At 38.0% G+C, this 18230-nt stretch overlaps 1 protein-coding gene across 2 annotated transcripts in view; it reads left to right on the top strand.

Annotated features, from left to right (window-relative positions):
* Positions 1–18230, top strand: part of IKZF3 (IKAROS family zinc finger 3) — a 49676-nt gene that overhangs the window by 17033 nt on the left and 14413 nt on the right. Inside the window, exons 4-6 of one of the 2 annotated variants that reach the window (XM_084616014.1) lie at positions 10839–11099; positions 11814–11981; positions 14712–14828. In XM_084616014.1, the coding sequence (XP_084472140.1) occupies positions 10839–11099; positions 11814–11981; positions 14712–14828 (546 nt within the window). The remainder of the gene's footprint in view (positions 1–10838; positions 11100–11813; positions 11982–14711; positions 14829–18230) is intronic. The other variant, XM_084616015.1, reaches the window with a different exon arrangement.

Here is an 18230-nt window from a genome sequence, read left to right as displayed (position 1 = left end):
CTTTCCATCTTTTCATCATCACCAATCCTAAAACTTATACAGGTCAAACCAGGCTTTGATGACACCTGCGCAACCAGGGTTGTCCATATTCTGGCCCCTCATGTGGCCTTTTTACTCCGTTTGATCACGCACCCTGCAACACATTTTGTATTGTCCTGCAAGTCTCCACAACATACCCTCCATTGACTTCCCATCATCAAACTTGTCCCCAAAAGACCAGGGTGGACAGTTTTTTCACAGGGAAGTCCAAAATCTCTTCCACATTGAAGCAGTGCTCTCATCCCTGTGTTCTGGTGCTTCACTATCAAGCTTAGCTCACCAAAGGCCTACCGAGAAGCCTCCTTTCCTATCTTGATGTTATACAGCCATGGACGCTCATGCCAGGTTTTGAGAAGAACTCAGTTCCACCAGCCTGTGGTCATTGTCCATTCCCAAACGGTGTTCTCCAGCTGCTGAATGGCAGGCAGCCATCTATTTGGATGGCGATCAGGCATTTGATAGTTTAGTATTTTTTTTTTCAATTAAAGATATCTCCAACAATAATAATTGTCTTTCATTACTGCTGTAAGCCAGCATTTTCCCTGTTATATGATTAAATCATCCATACCTGGTAACAATGATCATTTCTTAGAGCTTGTTCACTTATTAATCTTGCATTATCAGGGGAGGTGGTTTCCATATAGAGTAATGGAGACATGGTTTCAAGCTTTGTGCGAGGTGGGGACAACTGCAATCTGTATATTGTCCAACTCTGGACTGGTTTGGTAGAAGTTTTGGGCTAATTTTTTGACATTACAGAAAATTAATAATGGCAATAAATGAATTATGATATAATGTCAAAATATCTCATCAAAGCTAATATTCTTGTTGCATTTCTGTATCCCTCTTCATTGTTCTCAGTGGAAAACAAGAAGCAGCATCCCAGGAACATTGCAAATCAGTTGTAAGAAAATCTGCAGTTGTAGCTAGCAATTTCGAATTTGTACAGTCCCTTGGCCAAACAAACACACACTGGGTGATATGATGCTCCCTCTGCCTGCATGCCACATGCTCAAAACCTGCCATAGAAAGGTTACACATGGTGAGTGAAATTCAGCCTTTCACACACACAGCCCAAGGAAATGAGCTTGACCTTAGTATGATCACTGAATATAGTGCAAGCAGTTAGACAGAGAACTGTAGTAGCAGGTTAATAAAAAGCTTGGTGAAGAACAAAAAGAACCCTTGCTGCCCCAAGGGAATTGAAGTTGTATGCTGTGGTGCACATGGTGTATGCCTGCCTGCAACTATGAAAAAAAGTGTTCCAATGGTGCTTCCTGTAACTAGTCAGAAAAGAGACAAGCAACGAGGCAGATATTGGGGGAAGGATTTAGACTTCCCTTTCCTTTTCATATCCCCCACCCTGGTGGCCTTGAGTGGCGCACATGCTTAAGTGAAGAGTCCTTAATTTAAAAATTAAATTAAAAATATTTGTTTCCATGGGAGACACAGGTCAAGCACAAGTACTATAATTAAAGTCTCAATTCCATCATTGGTTGAGGCAGACTACTTTTTCAGTGTTATGAATGTTAGCTAGCTTTCATGGTTGTGAAATAAAAAGAAATAGAAGCCACATTTGTGGTTTATGGATGCTAATTGCTGCTGCATTTAGGTGTGTGAAAGGGGGCGGTTAAAAGGCTGGAGTGAGACAGGAGAGGCTGACAAACCCTCGCTTAGGCGCTCACTGAGGTTCCAGTGGTGCTGTTTAGCACACGCACTTATCTGCTTGAAAAGGAAGTGCCGTTTTTTATCAGAATATTACATCTCCCAAGCCTAGATCGAGCCCTGCCGCTCATGGGACTCAGGGGTTATCTCACAACATCAGCAGTACTTTGCTGCAGAAGTTCACTTAACAGGGGATTTCTGTAAGTGTTAAAACCAGGCAAGGAGTCTGTACTGGTTAACTGTGTCAAGTCTGTGAGCTTTGATAGCTATGTCTGAACTGAAAGTCACATCTCCCTAATGTTATCAACAAAAGATTTACTCTACTTTGTTTTAACTCTGCAGTACTGTACTGTCAACAAAAAGCAATACTGCCAAACATTTTTAATGACATCAACAAAAATTAGTCAGTTTCATTACAATTTGTTTATGAATGACATACAGTTGCAGATTGTGTTGTACTGGGCACTTATAACAGGGAATTAGGGGTATGTAATTAGGAATTAGAGGTATGAAAACTCAGTAATCTTGATTGCCTTAGCCAGAAATGTGCAGTCATTTCCTTAGTCTGTTTAATCCATTATCCTTACCTAGGAAAAAAAGACTAAATTTCTTTTGAGGTATGTGACTATCTGTATCATATCTGGTCAGAGAAGGCAAGGCCAAGGAGGAAAAAGGTACATACTATTATTCAATAGATTTTTAGTTCTCAAGGTCTGTACTCCCTTTCCTCTGTTCACACTGTATGTAACCCATAGATCCATACAATACAACTGTGAAATTAAAACTGGGACAATTTTATTCTTTTTGTACTGAAATGAAATCTAGACCGGGGACCTATTTTTTCCCATGCGGTACACAACATATGAGAGGTGAAGATGAGAGAATGGCCCTGGAAATCAGATCACACGTCACATTAGACAAGAATCAGTTTACAGAAACATGGGCTAGTAGAGGATATCAATTAAGATAACTCACACTTTATCCCCAGACCTATTTATGTGGCAAAAAAGGATGAGTTTAATAATGTTTGAGTCACTGGAAGGATGCTGGAATGCAGAAATTAACCCAGAGGCGGTCAAAGCTAGATTAAAGTGCAAAAGTAATTAATGGATTATATTATCGCAACAAAGTAACTCTGGAGGGGAAGCTTTTTGTGATCTAAAAATCTAGTTTCAAAACCTGGATTATCTAGAATTATACATTCAAATCCTGATTTGGTTGACTCACCTTTCATTCTTCCAAAATAGATAATTTGAGTTTCATGCGGTTTAATCTGTTTGGGTCTTTTGGGCAGTACCTTAAAAACCAAGGTCCTGTCTTCTCTGCATGTTCATTAAATTTCCACTGGTACTTTTCATAAGAGTAGGAATTTGCCTTGCTTTTTTGGGCCAAAATTTTCCCTTCCTTATGCACTATGGTGTACTGGCTGCTAAACTCCACACAGGAGTGATTCCTCAATCCTGTATATTGTGCATAATTTTGAAAACATTTTGGAATCAAATTTGCTATATAAATGTCAGTTAGTATTATCAGGTGCTATTGGAATAAAGGACATTTGAAAATCTATTTGAGAGTGATTAGCAAGATTGTACTTTAAACAGTTCAGGTTTTGAAATGCATTTTAAAAACCAGATGACCAAAGAAAGTCAAGCCTGACTGATCACATTAGTAATATGTCTCTTAATCTCATTCGATAGTGTTTAAAGGTTATACTATCAGAATTTAACATATAACCTCTTTCAGTCTGATTGTTATGTCCAGATGTTTTCTGATTCAACTGTCTTACAATCACAACCATTAAATCACACTTCAGTATCTGGCTTTCTGGACTTTAGGAATTGTAGTTTTACAAGTTGTGTTCTCTGACTCATGTTATCTAAATAGTAACAGAAAAACTCAGAGTTTAATCTTCTTTTTTTATTTTAAAAAAAAAAGTTCAGAAAATCAATGCCAGAAGATCTTGTAAATTAAGCAACATTGGCAGAGACAGGATTTGAATGGGAGAACTCAAGATAAAATTCAGGCACTGCAGGTGATGAAGTAGGAAGTGGTGTTCTCTCTGAATCAATACTAAACTCTCATCCCCAAATAATGCCTGGTGTTCTAGTCACATTCCATCCAGGATGATTACAGTCCGCTTCCCTAAATTCCCACTGCAGCTTTAGTTGGATATAATATATGGTTGCTATCTTTCAGTCCAGAGTTGATAGCACTTAGCTTTGGACAATGTAATTCCTATATAGATAGATCAATCAGTAACATTTTGTAAAGTGGTTTGGGATCTTTCTGAATGAAAGCACGATAAAGTGAAAGACCATTATTATAGGGCAGACAATTGATAATACACAAAAGCTAACAGACATTTAAAATATTTGGGCATAGGATCCTTCATGAAATTATAGGTCTCCACAGGGGAAAAAAACCAGAATGTTAGAAGCTGAGGGTTAGGGTTAACTCTGAATTTCCTGTTTCAGAGTAACAGCCGTGTTAGTCTGTATTCGCAAAAAGAAAAGGAGTACTTGTGGCACCTTAGAGACTAACCAATTTATTGAGTTTCCAGCATAATTCTTATGATTTATTTTGTGGTAATTTAATTATATTTTAAGATACATCAGGTTCTATTTTGATTTTTGGAGGACAGTTATTAAAAGGGGAATTGTTATAGATAGAAGTTAAATGTACAAATGCTTGGAAGAGTATTCCTGATTTTTCTATTTGAAGTGCTGTACTTCAGTCTGATTTGCTTCTATTTTTATCTGAAGTCTGAATAAAAATAAAGAGACTAATTAGCATAAAACATGCATTCCACAGAGAGGAATTATAAAAGTTTCTCTTCTATTTTTAGAAGTGAAATTTCTACCAGGTGCACACTACATTGGCTCATTTAGATATCACCCTTGAAATGTGCTGTATACAGTGTATAACTTAAACGGGTGTTTATTTCTTTATCACTAAAATGTAGACGGTGAATTATAGAACTAAGATTAAAGACACTAGTTGCAACAGGCAAAAATAATCTGACGGTAATAAAGGACAGTAGGGCCAGATACTCACTGAAGTCCAATGAAGCTTTGCTGAAATACACCAGATGAGGATCTGACCCATAGATTAAATAATTATTTTGATAAGACAAAATCTCAGGCACACTGGCTCAATGCTTGGAACACCTATGGAACGTGAAGCAAAGTTGGCTTTGTGCTGCTCCACCCAATCCCTGGTGCAATGTAGTGTAGCCCCAGCCTGCTGGTAAACCCATTGTCTTGTAATGGGGCTAGAAGACCTACTGGGATTGCCAGAGTACAGTGAGTTCCAGCCATGTCTATTCCATCCCTAGGGCAGAAGGGGACATGGCTGGAGTCAACTGCTGGGGAATCATGAATTTTGAAATTAAATGGACAATCAGGTGGAGAAATACAGAAAGGTTGTTCCAGACCATGTCAGAGCTGCAATGGAGGAGGGGTGGCTCAGAGGACTGGTATTAGGCAGTGGAATCTTTTACTTCTACTTGCCCGTTAATCCAGTCCAGATTAGTAGAACTCATCTGATGGTTGTTCAGGGGACTATGAAATGACTTGAGAATATCCATTTCAGTGCCTAGCTGACAAATGATCTTCTCACAGAAAACATCATCACAGTCATCATTAATTGGCTTTATCACCATTTTCAGCAGAGAAACCTCAAAGTCTGACTGGGCCAGGAGGACTTGAATTCCATTCTCATCCTTACAGTTGATACCTGCAGCCACATTGACATAATGGTGTGAAGGAAAGTTCCTCTGTATCTGTTTGTGTTGTCCCTGTCCTGTGGGTAAGGCCAGGCATAACTGTGTTGGTCAGAGATATGATGAGGTGTGATTTGTGACCAACTAGCTGTGTCATCAAAATCCCTTAGATGCAGTAATATCAGCAAAAGCATAGTTTTACTGGTAAAAGCTGCATCCACACTAGGAGTGCTTTACCAGTATATGTATTTTTTAAATGGACACCTTACCGTAAATGCTCAATTATTGAGGGACAATCTACACTCATTCCTATATTTGCTTTCTACAACCAACTCACTGTACAACTTTTCATGAGTGATGTACTCAAATACTTGGATGCTAATATTTAAACTGTATTGTTAAATTTTTTCACCTAAATCTGGGTTATTGCTGATTATGCACTATAGGTATCTTATGACTTTTAAACAAACATTGTATTTGTGGATAATCTATGCACTATACCCAGATGTACAGACACTCTTTTCTTAACCTGTGTATTATAGAATTTTTAACATTAACGTTAATAAAAATTTTATGTCTATACTGGCAAAGTGCTTGTAGTTTAGACCTGGCCTAAATTGCAAGCTGCCTGCCTGGCACCTTTCTCCAGTACTAAATATACTGAAAAATATTTTTGTAATCTTTATTGAAATTTTTAATGAACATGTAATTTAACACTTTTGTGAATCTTAAGAAAACATGGAAAGGAAAGAAAAGAAGTAATTTATCTAAGGTTTTGTAATTGGATGAACTGTGTGCATCTCCTCAAGTATTTGATTATGGATTTTTCTTCTTTGTTTATGCTTTCACTTGACAGGATGGAAAATGGTTGCCATGTTATGGAATTACAGTATGTACACATTGCGTTATGTTCATTGCGTAGTGATTGCTGAGTTTTTCATAGACATTCAGGATTGTGAATTCTCTTTAATATGTAAACTCTTATGACTTCTTCAGTTTTGTGGTATGCAACTGTGTTATTTTGTCAGCATAGGCTAGAAAATCTCACTTTCTGTGAGATGGCAAAGAGTGGTTTTAGTACCTCACAATTCTCTCTTGTACTCACAATTCTAGGAACAGTTTGTGGAGACATTTGCATACTGTATGTAACAATTCATCAGTTAATATCAGTCAGGTACAGGTAGTCACAAAACATTCTAATCCTTCTATATATATATAGAGAGAGAGAGAGATTTGTTTTTGTTCTTTAGTGCTCCAAGCTTCTAAATCCTATGAACAGCTGTCAAAATCTGGTAAACTATCTAGATGCTTTCACAATTTGTTTAATTGGATAGTTAGGAAATGGCATACAAGAAAAGCTTTTTCTTTTCTTTTCTTTTTTTTTAAGTCTGGCTGAACATCTGTAGCATTAGGGGGCTCATTATCTCAGAATTGGCATAGCAAATCAGTAGCATCATTAAAACGCCACATTAAGATGATTAAGTTTCTTTTGTTATCCATTTGACTTTTTGCATGTGTCGAGGATTTCATTATTATGACCCCACTCCTCGTACAATACTTGAGCAACATCACCCTGTTGTGCTGTTGCCTTTAATGGCTTCTGATTCTTAATCTTTCTGTCTTCTGTAACTTCAGTAACAAACTTTGCTCAGTAACAGCACAAAACTCACATTCTTTTCCCTGTGTTTGATGTCAAGGAATTGGATTAAGCATGGCAATTGAAGGCTGTTCCCCTGAGAATTCCTCTTAGAGAGTATAGTCAAGACAACACACTTGTTTTTCTTAATTATTTGCTGCTGTTGACTGTGTATTATTATTCTTGAATTTACAGAGCATATATATGCAGAGTTTCTGTGGTGACTCAGTCTGATGTTGCCATCACAGCTTTATATTTTGGATCTTTTCCAGAACCCTTTGTTTTTACAGCGTTTCAGGTGAAACAAAAATATTACTCTGGAGTATGTCTTTCATCTCATAATCATCACCCCAGGAAATGAAACCATGTGCATCAGCCCTAATGTATCACACCACCACTTTGTTGTGTAAAATCTACCAGATCCTTTCTGCTGTGTGTATTGTCTTCCGGAAGGCCCCAAAAAGTAGTTACCCAGGCCAGGACAGATTAATTAATTCTTCTCTATTAACCTCTTCACTTTCCTGAACACGTAAGGGACAATAATTCTTATACACAAGAGGCAATAATTCTTATGGCAATAATTCTTTTTAACCAAGTGGTTCCTATATGTACTTCAATGAGCCCTTTAAGAATATCCTCGTCTTTCCTCACTTTAATTCTCCTCCACAATTCTGTGCATTCTCCTTTTGTCTGAGGAGGACTAGATTGGGTACTCTCCAGAACCTGTCAAAATCTCTCTTTATGCAACATGAAGCATTCCCACCCAACCATTAGTGTTATGATTCCAGAGGCCTCCCTATGCCTGCCAGCTTGCAAAGCAAAAAGGCCTAGACTAGAAACTGAATTTGTCTCCTGCATGGCAGTGCAGACCTCTACTACCACTTGATCAGTTATTGACTTACTTTTCCTAGGCCATTTCTTTTCTTTTCCTTGGGAAAATGGCATAAATATTGCCACTTGTTCCCTTCGCCTATCACAAGCACACTGAGGTACTTTGTTAGTACTACTTTCCCCTTAATTGTGGCCAACATCTTAAGGTAATATTTCTATACCAACATTCACTCAAAATGAAATAACTCTTCCCTAATAGGTTCTGCTTTCTGCTATCTTTTAGTTGTCAGTAGCTGCAGTTTTCCGTTGAGGTTCTTTTAACGCCTACGTGCAAACTGAAAAGCACTCAAGCTTTGGTGGGATATCACCGACAGCTGGAGTGGTAGTGATGATTTAGGGGGGAGGGCCTTGATCAGAACTCAGGTGCATCCTTCTCATCTATCATCTGAAAACAAAAACATTGCAAACAGTGTGCAATAAGGAAAAAGCAAAACACAGTTATTTTCCATGGTGGAACCATGAGATATAGCCTAAACTATATCAGTCTGCTTAATCTGTCCCAGTGGAAATCAGGGACAAAACACATGTATATTATTCACGAACATTGGTATATTTCTCTAAAGAGTAAAAAGATGTGAACCATGAACTTGTGGTGGGAAACATAAAGGATAAAACTATAGAGAAGTCTTCTACATCAGAGGTTAAGACCAACCTGTTCCCCTAAGCAGCTGCATTTAATACAGATGACAGGTAAAACATTAATTAGTAAGTGGAAATTTAAACATATTTCTGAAGGTATCAGCAAGGTGCAGCTGCAATGTGCACTTTCTTTTAACACATTGTGCAGGACCTGATGAATTATTTTGTAAGGATTGCCCTCTTTTATTAAAAAATAAATCTGTGTGGAAAAGAGTTTTGTTTAACATTCCCCCCAACAACTAGCAGTCAGTATTGTGCAAAGTTATACAGCTAGAGGCTACACTAACTTTTGCTTGAGCCCAGTCTGCTCTGGAGGATCCCCTATTTGGGGGCATGGGAATGGGCAGCAATAGTTTCAAGCAGGGAAACGCTGTCAGTGTTATTTGAGCATTCGTGAGCTACATACATACGAAAGCTTATGCTCAAATAAATTTGTTAGTCTCTAAGGTGCCACTAGTACTCCTTTTCTTTTTGCGGATACAGATTAACACGGCTGCTACTCTGAGGAGATGCACTGTCCAGGAGGTAGATAGGGAGGCAGGGTTACTCCTGAAACAGATAAGGAGAAATAAGGTACCTGTGTAGATTAACCTCTGGTGGACCATTACCCAAGACCAGTCTGGATCCTTGGGTGATCTGTGGGCTCTGAGTGCCAACCTCCCCACTCACAGAGAGGAAAGGGGAAAGAAACACACTTCCTTCTGACAGAATCATCTAAGGGAAAAACTGAGGGAGACCTCCTGGAATTTTCCTCACCACCAGGACCCTCACAGCCACTTGCTCCCCCCCTCATCCCCACACCTTTAAGCCAGAAGTAAGGCCACAGGCAGAAAATTGCACCCTAGTGAGAAAGGGTTATATTTTTAGACAAAAGCATACTTGGTGCCCATATAAATGCCTGAGCTCACTGCAAGTATTCAGGACAAAGGAGTATTTTTCTTCCATACTTCAGCTGAGAAGTTTGACTTCATGAAAGGGTTTATTGCTTGGTTTTTATTTTTTCACTTTTTTTATGCTGTCACTTCATTTTCACTAGCACCAATTGTTTTTTCTCTGCATTTGATGTGGTTTCTTTATCAGATCCAGAGATAATGCAGTTTTGATAGTCCATGTTCTATACATTAGAGAAAGGGCAAGCACCTTGCTTAGCAGGAAGGCCATATTTAACTGTCTAACCCTCATTTCTGGAAAGGAGCAGGTGGCCAGGAGTGCAATACTTTCAAACAGGAAATTATATATTTTATCTCTAAGAGAATGGTCAGTCTCCTCATGTTTTTACTCCTGGAGCATTGTCTCCTGAGTGAGGGGTTATTATTTGCAAATGGCTAACTACTTGCACCATTGTCCCATCTTGCCAGTAGGGTCATTTTCTAACCAAAACCTAAGAGGTTGTCTTCATCATTAGCCACCCAGAAAAAATGGGAACTCAAAGGACCAGGAGCCTATCCAGGGACATTTAGGAGAAGGAGGCCAAGTATGCCCTACCAGTAGGGCAGGATGCTGATAATCAGGGCTACCTGAATTATTTGTCAGACACGTGCTATGTGACTGTGAGCAAATATCTTGGGGAGGAATTTGACCCCTGAGTTCTCTTTGCAATTTTAATGGAAATTAATGGATGCTTCTAAAAGCTTTTGAGATCCTTGGATAGAAGTTGCTGTTTGAAGTGATAATTAGTGAAAATCCTGATGAGGATTGTTGAGAAGAATTAAATTAAAAGGGGCTCTCCTCACACTACAACATAGGAACAGCAGAATTAAATACTGGATCACACCTGTGGTCCATCTAGTCAAGTGGCAAGCACCAAATGCTTCAGAGGAAGGGACAAGAATCCCCTGCATTCTTGGCCTCAATGACAGACACCCTGAGGCAATAATCTCTATAGTCTAATTATGTATTATGTGAACAAATATTTTCTTTTATATATTGTACAGTATATATAACATAATAACAATTTGATATATGGTGTATTATATATTTATATAACATAGAAGCAAAATATCCCCAAAATATAATTAATATGTATAATTTTTATAAAAATTATTTCTTTAAGATTATCACTATAAATGCAAGATCCATGAGGACTGATGTCTTAACTGTATTTCATTGTTTTTTGTGGATTTACGTCAAACATGCAGAGTTATTTTAAACATTTTTATATTAAATTAGCTGATGTGGATTTGTTTTAGAGAGACATTATAGCTTCTAACATCATTTTTCATTTTGTGCTTTATTGTTCACCTGCAGATGACTTGGTTAAAGTGAAGGGTGAATACAATGAAAGAGAAGAGAGTGCTTTGAATTCAGAGCCTATGGAAAATACAGAAGAATCTGAAATACCTTACAGCTATCCAAGAGAATATAATGAATACGAGAGCATTAAACTGGAGAGACACTCTGGTTCATATGACAACATCAGGCCAACTAGTGGAAAGATGAACTGCGATGTCTGTGGATTAGCCTGCATTAGCCTCAATGTCTTGATGGTTCACAAACGTAGCCACACTGGTAAATATCCCTATATTATCCTTAAAAGAGCTACATTTTGATACCATATGATTTGAGTGTGGTCTAGTGATTAAAAGGGTAGCAGGAATCACAGCTCTTTGTTCTGTTCCTGAACCTGCAAATATGACCTTGGGCAAGTCACTTAATCTTTCTGTGCCTCTCTTTACCCATCTGCCTAATGAGTACAATAATATTTACATATCTCATCAGGGTTGAATGTTTGTAAAAGCATGTTTGTGAAGTGTTTTGAGAATTTTGGATGAAAGGCACTAGCACTTCATCACATAAATACTTAGTCAGTCAAAAACCAGGAGTCAAGCTGTTTTGCTGGTTGCTGCATCTTGCTTGTATGTCATGCTTCTCTTTGTACCATACCTTAACACAAAGTCAACTATCATATTAGGTACAGACTGGGAAGAATTAAAAAAGTTTTTTTCCCCTGAAAATTCTCAACATATTAGAATCAACTTCCTCAAGAACATTTATTTCCAGTCCACAGAAAAACTATACATTTGGAATATTTCTCATAAACGGACACATTGTGCCAAATTCACAAGTAACTTCCACTGAGGTTAACAGGAGTGGTGTTTGTGTCCCAGGACAGAATTTGATCCAGTATCTCATTCTTTACTCCTCCAAAAAGGAAAGGGTGAGGGGCTGGAGGTGATATCCATATAAATATTAAATGTCCTTTTTTTTGTATGTCATTTTAAGGTGAACGGCCATTCCAGTGTAATCAGTGCGGAGCTTCCTTTACTCAGAAGGGTAACCTCCTCCGCCACATTAAACTACATACAGGGGAAAAACCTTTTAAATGTCATCTTTGTAGCTATGCCTGCCAAAGGAGAGATGCACTAACTGGTCATTTAAGGACACATTCTGGTAAGTGCCTACAGAGACACGTAGGTGTTGTAAATGTGTGTCACTAGGACATCAGTTGTGGAAAATAGAAAGGGCTAATCCACAAGGTTTAATCTGGCAGTTGGATTCTGGAGACCTAACAATTAGCAATGACCCCTAGTTCTATATATGGTATATTCCACCTTGGGGCTCAGTTCTGCTCTTTGCTGCATGGATGTGCTAGTGAGGGAAAAGGCTGTAGGAAGCCTTACTTTCAGGAGAGAGTACTATGAGAGAGACCCAGCTACTCCACTTGTTTGTACTGCATAACATCTAGGTATGGCCTCTCCATTAGGAGATGTGGCCATGCCATCAGACCCTCCGTTTTTATAGTTGCAGTGAACTATACTCCACTAGGGCTTTCTCTCATTCTTGTCTATTAGAGCTATCCTATCCTGTATCATCAGAATGGCCCCAGGAGAATACCCAGGGCTGGTGTCACTCAACTACCAAATAATATTTGCCCTTTTTAGTGCCTTTCATCTGAATATCTTAAAGAGTTTAACAAATGTTCATTAATTTTTTCAATATCCCGTTAGCATATTATATCCCTCTTACAGATTTGGAAATGGAGGCACAAAACTGGGGGTGACTTGTCCCAACACTGCAAGTCAATCAGAAACCTAGGAATAGAACCCATACATTCTAATTCCTAGTCCTGCTCTTTAACAATCAGATCACACTTACTCCTGTTTATTTTTATATGTCCTTACTGTATTACATAGAGGTTTAGAAAAATCTCTATTTTGAATGACAGATTCAAGGATTTTGAATGACAGATACTATCTATGTACTACCACATGCAGAAAAAAAGTTTAACCGTACAAAGAATCAAATAGACTAACACGGCTGCTACTCTGAAAGTTAAAAATGAGATTATCTTACATGGATAAACAAGATTCTGATTTGACTTTGGCCCAGATCAACAAAACTACATGTCCCCATCAGGACTCACATAAAAACATCATGTGTCAAACACATCTTAATCAACAATGCAGCAACCCTCTTTGGCACAGCTGCCAAACAATATGTGAACTAATAACCTTACAATCGGAAGCTGTTTGTGATTAAAGTTGTTCTGAGAAGCCTGTTAGTGACTAATTAAAAGATGTTAAAATCTTTAAATACATAAACAAAGGTCCTAACTATACTGGGTTTTTTTTTTGGGGGGGGGGGGGGAGTTGTACTGGTATAGAGTGCAAACCCCCAATATATATGTGTTGTACTGATTTCAAGAAGGGGTTTGCACCTATGTGCCTTTAGAACTTGTCTACACATAGAGTGGCACTAGTTTAACTTAAGGGGCATTTTAGACTAATTCAATTAAAGCAGTGTAAAGGCTGTATGGACACTTTTATTTCAGTTAAAACCAGGTTTATTTCAGTTTATTTTAAATTGATTAGGAACATGTTTAACCTACATTGAAATAAGCCACTCTGAAACTGAAATAAGAGCATCCACACAAGGGCTTCCACTGTTTTAACTAAACCTGTTTAAGTAAATCAGTACAAGATTGTGTGTAGACAGGGCCTCACCCCTATAAATTACCAGGTTAAGTAACAATGGTGCAAGTCCTGTTTCACACAAGTGTAGTGTCTCTACGTTAGGGGGTTATGCTAAGAGAAGCTAGTGCTTAGAGTGGGGTACTAGGAATCAGAGCTCCTAGGTTTTGTTCCTGATTCTGCAAATGTGGGGGCTAACTTATGAAACTCTGATCCTAAGAGCACTGCCTCCTACAATCTTAGGATATGAAATGCATTAAGGATAACTGAACAGTTCTGATTTCAGAGTAACAGCCGTGTTAGTCTAAGGATGAACAGAGGGAGACGATAATTTCTGATTAGATCTTTTGAAAGCAACATGCTAATTAAATGATGATAATTTACATTAGTGATGTTATCATGGTATCAACAGATATGTATCTATTGCATATTTATTTTATATTCTACCAGGAAAAATCAGCCATGCAAAGTGCTGTATTCATTTTGTTAAAACTGTGCCTAGTTACAAAATCTCAGGCATATTTTAGCAATTATTTATAAATTTACTAACATAAAATTACTGTCCTAGGGTGACAGGTTTCAGAGTAGCTAGCATGTTAGTCTGTATTCGCAAAAAGAAAAGGAGTACTTGTGGCACCTAGAGACTAACAAATTTATTTGAGCATAAGCTTTCGTGAGCTACAGCTCACTTAATCAGATGAATTTATATCCCATACACCACAAATTTGATTGATCTGCAGAGTTTGGGTGAGAACAGAATCTGGACCCTGACCTGTGAGCAGTCTGCAGGGTTCCAGTACAGCCCCTCTGCAGTCATGATATCATATTGGGATATATGAATCTGTGCAAATCCAGGTCCAGTGACCCCTTTGGTCTTCCCCTGTTGGCCCATTATTTTCCAGCCTATTTGACACAAATTTCAGCTGCATGCAGTGCAGAAGCTCTTTGACAGATATTCCATCACTGTAGTAGGGCACTGCTGGACTTAAGTAAGGAAGAGGGCCATGTATGGACCCTCCATACCAGGGTGAATTTCACCCTTAGTTAACCTTGATTTCATAGTAATAATAATAATAGTTATCAATTATATAGGAATTTAAGGCATTCCCCAAGTGTTAAATTGAGAGTTATCAGTAATTATGTGCTCATATGCCAGGAAGGCATCATCAGTTTCATGTGGTTATTTTATCCTGCCATCTTTTCTTTCTAGTGGAGAAGCCCTACAAATGTGAGTTTTGTGGAAGGAGTTACAAGCAGAGAAGCTCATTAGAGGAGCATAAAGAGCGCTGTCGTACTTACTTGCAGAGCACTGGCATGTGTGAGGCTGGTAAGTTTATCAGATTACAGTGCTTGTCTTTGTATGTTACAGTGCCTTTAAAAGGGCATCTGGCAAACTGTTAATTTGCAGCCTGAAAACAGTTTTCACTACAATCATTTCAAGTAACGTAAGGGGCTGCAGATCTCATAAAAAGGTCTAGTTTAATGCATCCCTCAGGCAGCTAGTTAAAGAATGCTTTTATTTTAATTACTTTTTTATTTCACTGTTACTTTCAATAAAACATCCAGAATTCTTCATACACAGCATTTCTGTAGGTGACACCCACATTAAATTAAATTAGTCCTACACTAGTACTATTATGTGGTTTATTTCATTGGATGAGTTGCTGCTGGTATTTCATTACAGCAACTGTTTGCATGTGTTAGTCCATTCAGAACTATTTTTCAGTAGATTAATATTTGCTGATACCATCATAATCAGTTAGAATTTGTAAGTGTTTCAAACTGCAAAAGTATTGGGCTAGGGGATGGAAATGGGGTGGGGATCCTGACACTCTTGATGGACCAGCCTCTAATGTAGAGAAAAGTTTCGATGAGAAATATTCAATAATAAACAAGGAGATAGAAATATGCATATTTATGTGAACAGAAAGAATCTATGTTCCATTTGCCCACTTTAAGGGCACACTGAAGGGGGCCCATATGTTATACTTGGCTTTTGAAGGGAAATGGGAAAATTGAGGTATAGGCAAAGGCAATGGGTATTAGTATTTGATTATGAGTTGCTACTTGGAGAAGAGATCAACTGATTGAGCTTAGTTTTGTAATTTTAAATAAGTGACACAGCATTCAGAGCCAGAGTAGAGGTTCTTTTTATTGTTCTAAATTGAAACAAAATAAAAATAACTGTCATGTATATTGTGATAGTAGCTAAGTAGTTTAATGATTGAACAGAACCTTTTGTGAATGCAGGCAAACTAATTTTACATTCATGTAGTCTATATTGGTCAGCTACTTGAATTCCTTTAGTTATTCTGAAGCAAAGTTTTGTCACCTGATTTAAAAGTTAATTTCCAATAATAGTTTGGAACTTCTGTTTTCCTTTTCATTACTCCAATACTGGATTTCAGAAAATATTTCAGTGGCAAAAGTAACAACAATAATACTCTCCCTTTTCATAGCTATTTTCATCAGAGAATTTCAAAACATAAAATAAATTAAGCCTCACAACATCCCTATGAGGTAGGAAATATATAATTATCCCCATTTTACACAGGCATAGAGAGGTTGTGACTTGCTGAAAGTTTACAGAATTAGTCAGTAGCAGATATGAGTCTAAAACTCATATTTCATGGTAAATAGGCCTAATGGCCTGTGATGGGATGTTAGATGGGGTGGGATCTGAGTTACCCAGGAAAGAATTTTCTGTAGTATCTGGCTGGTGAATCTTGCCCATATGCTCAGGGTTTAGCTGATCGTCATATTTGGGGTCGGGAAGGAATTTTCCTCCAGGGCAGATTGGAAGAGGCCCTGGAGGTTTTTCACCTTCCTCTGTAGCATGGGGCATGGGTCAGTTGCTGGAGGATTCTCTGCTCCTTGAAGTCTTTAAACCACAATTTGAGGACTTCAATAGCTCAGACATAGGTGAAAGGTTTTTCGCAGGAGTGGGTGGGTGAGATTCTGTGGCCTGCGTTGTGCAGGAGGTCAAACTAGATGATCATAATTGTCCCTTCTGACCTTAGTATCTATGAAAACTTCAGCATTCTGGCTCCCATTCTCCTGCTGTTATAGCTAGGAACTTCCTGCCTTGAAAAGTGAACGTAAAGTATCAAGCCCCTCATTTTTGGTTCTGAATTTGAAATAGATGTTTCTTTTCAAACAAAGAGTTTAAGTGCATGTTTTACTCTGATAAAATATGAAAATTAAAAAATTAAAAATAAGGATTAAAATACTTTTATGTGAATAATAATAAATAGTAATAAAGTTACAGAATTAACATGGACACTTCAAACATAACAAAATTATTGTAGGGATATGGCTATCAAGAAAAAATATTCAGCTATTTTAGACCCTATTTATGCAAGTAGCACCACAAAGGTAAGCCCTTGAGCTCATGAATCCCCATTGATTTATTAGAACTCTGTAATGGGTGCAAGGATTCCTCCCCAACTTGCAGAGCTGCTTGCAGGTTTGGCCGTTAGTGTGCAAAAAAAAATTCAGGAAATGATGATTTATCAAGGTTAATTAGTGCTTCATAGCATGTTTTCCTTTTTGCGCACAAAGAAATGGTTAACTGAGCGTGTCAGCAAGTTGTGATTTTCATGAGAACCTGTACATACCATAACTTCAGCTTTATCTTACAAGGTACACTCAGATGGTGGCAATCACATTGAGATGCCCACCACATGGAAATTGAGGCACAGAAACTTTATACCTACTGTAGATTTCTGCATTATAGTAGTTCCCATCATTTGTACTCACTTCAGAATGGCAACTTTTCACTTATCCATAAACAGTGCTAAAATAGTGCGTAAATTGGTCATAGAGGAAATATAAATTTCCAGTACAGCATTATGTATCAGTATACTCTGCTTTTAAGGCCTCACAGCTTAAAAAATGCTGCAATGTTTTTTAGTGGCACTGTAAGATTTATGAAAAACAGGAACTCCAATCTTGCTGAGGCATTTCTATTCAATTCGCTGCTGTTAGGCACTGTATTAGATGGCATATTCTGCCCTTGTTCCACATGTAGAATGTTCATTGATGACAATGGCTGATATGCAAAAAGATTCACCTTACATTTGTCAACATTTCAGAAGTTTCCACCTCAGTGTGGCATTTCCTCCCCACAGGTTGAGACAGCAAGAGCAAAATCTTGAACTGTCATGTCATTGCTCCTCTTACCCGTAACCCTGCTGCTGCTATTGTGATGATTATTATTTATTACAGTGGTGTCCAGAAGGCCTAAGTAATACAAGGGTCTTATTATAATAAGTGCAAAAACACATAGTAAAAGACAGTCTCTATCCAGAAGAGCTTTACACCCTAATTTAAGACAAGGTGCAGGAAAGGGGTGTAATAAATACATGGAGGAAATTGTGGGGGGAGGATGAGGATAATAGTAATAGGAACATGTGATTATGTAGATCAGCCATGGGAACAATTATATGATTTCCATATGGAGCTTCAAGGATTACACATTACAGTGTTGCTCTGACATTTTTAGACATTCAGGATAATATTCAAAAATACCTAAGAGATGTTGGACTCCTAAATCTCATTTTCAAAAGTGATTTTAGGCATTTATGTGCCTTAGTCTCATCAAAAGTCAATGAGGTTTAGGTTCCTAAGTGCCTAAGTCTCTTTTGAAAATGGGATTCAGGCTTCTACATCACTTCAGCCCTTTTGGAAATGTTGTCCTAAGTCTCAGAACTGGATGAATATTCTGATT

The sequence above is a fragment of the Lepidochelys olivacea genome (assembly GCF_965140295.1).
Source record: "Lepidochelys olivacea isolate rLepOli2 genome assembly, chromosome: 27".
Taxonomy (NCBI): domain Eukaryota; kingdom Metazoa; phylum Chordata; order Testudines; family Cheloniidae; genus Lepidochelys; species Lepidochelys olivacea.
Note: the sequence above shows the minus strand (reverse complement) of the source record. Positions and strands in the feature narration are given on the sequence as shown.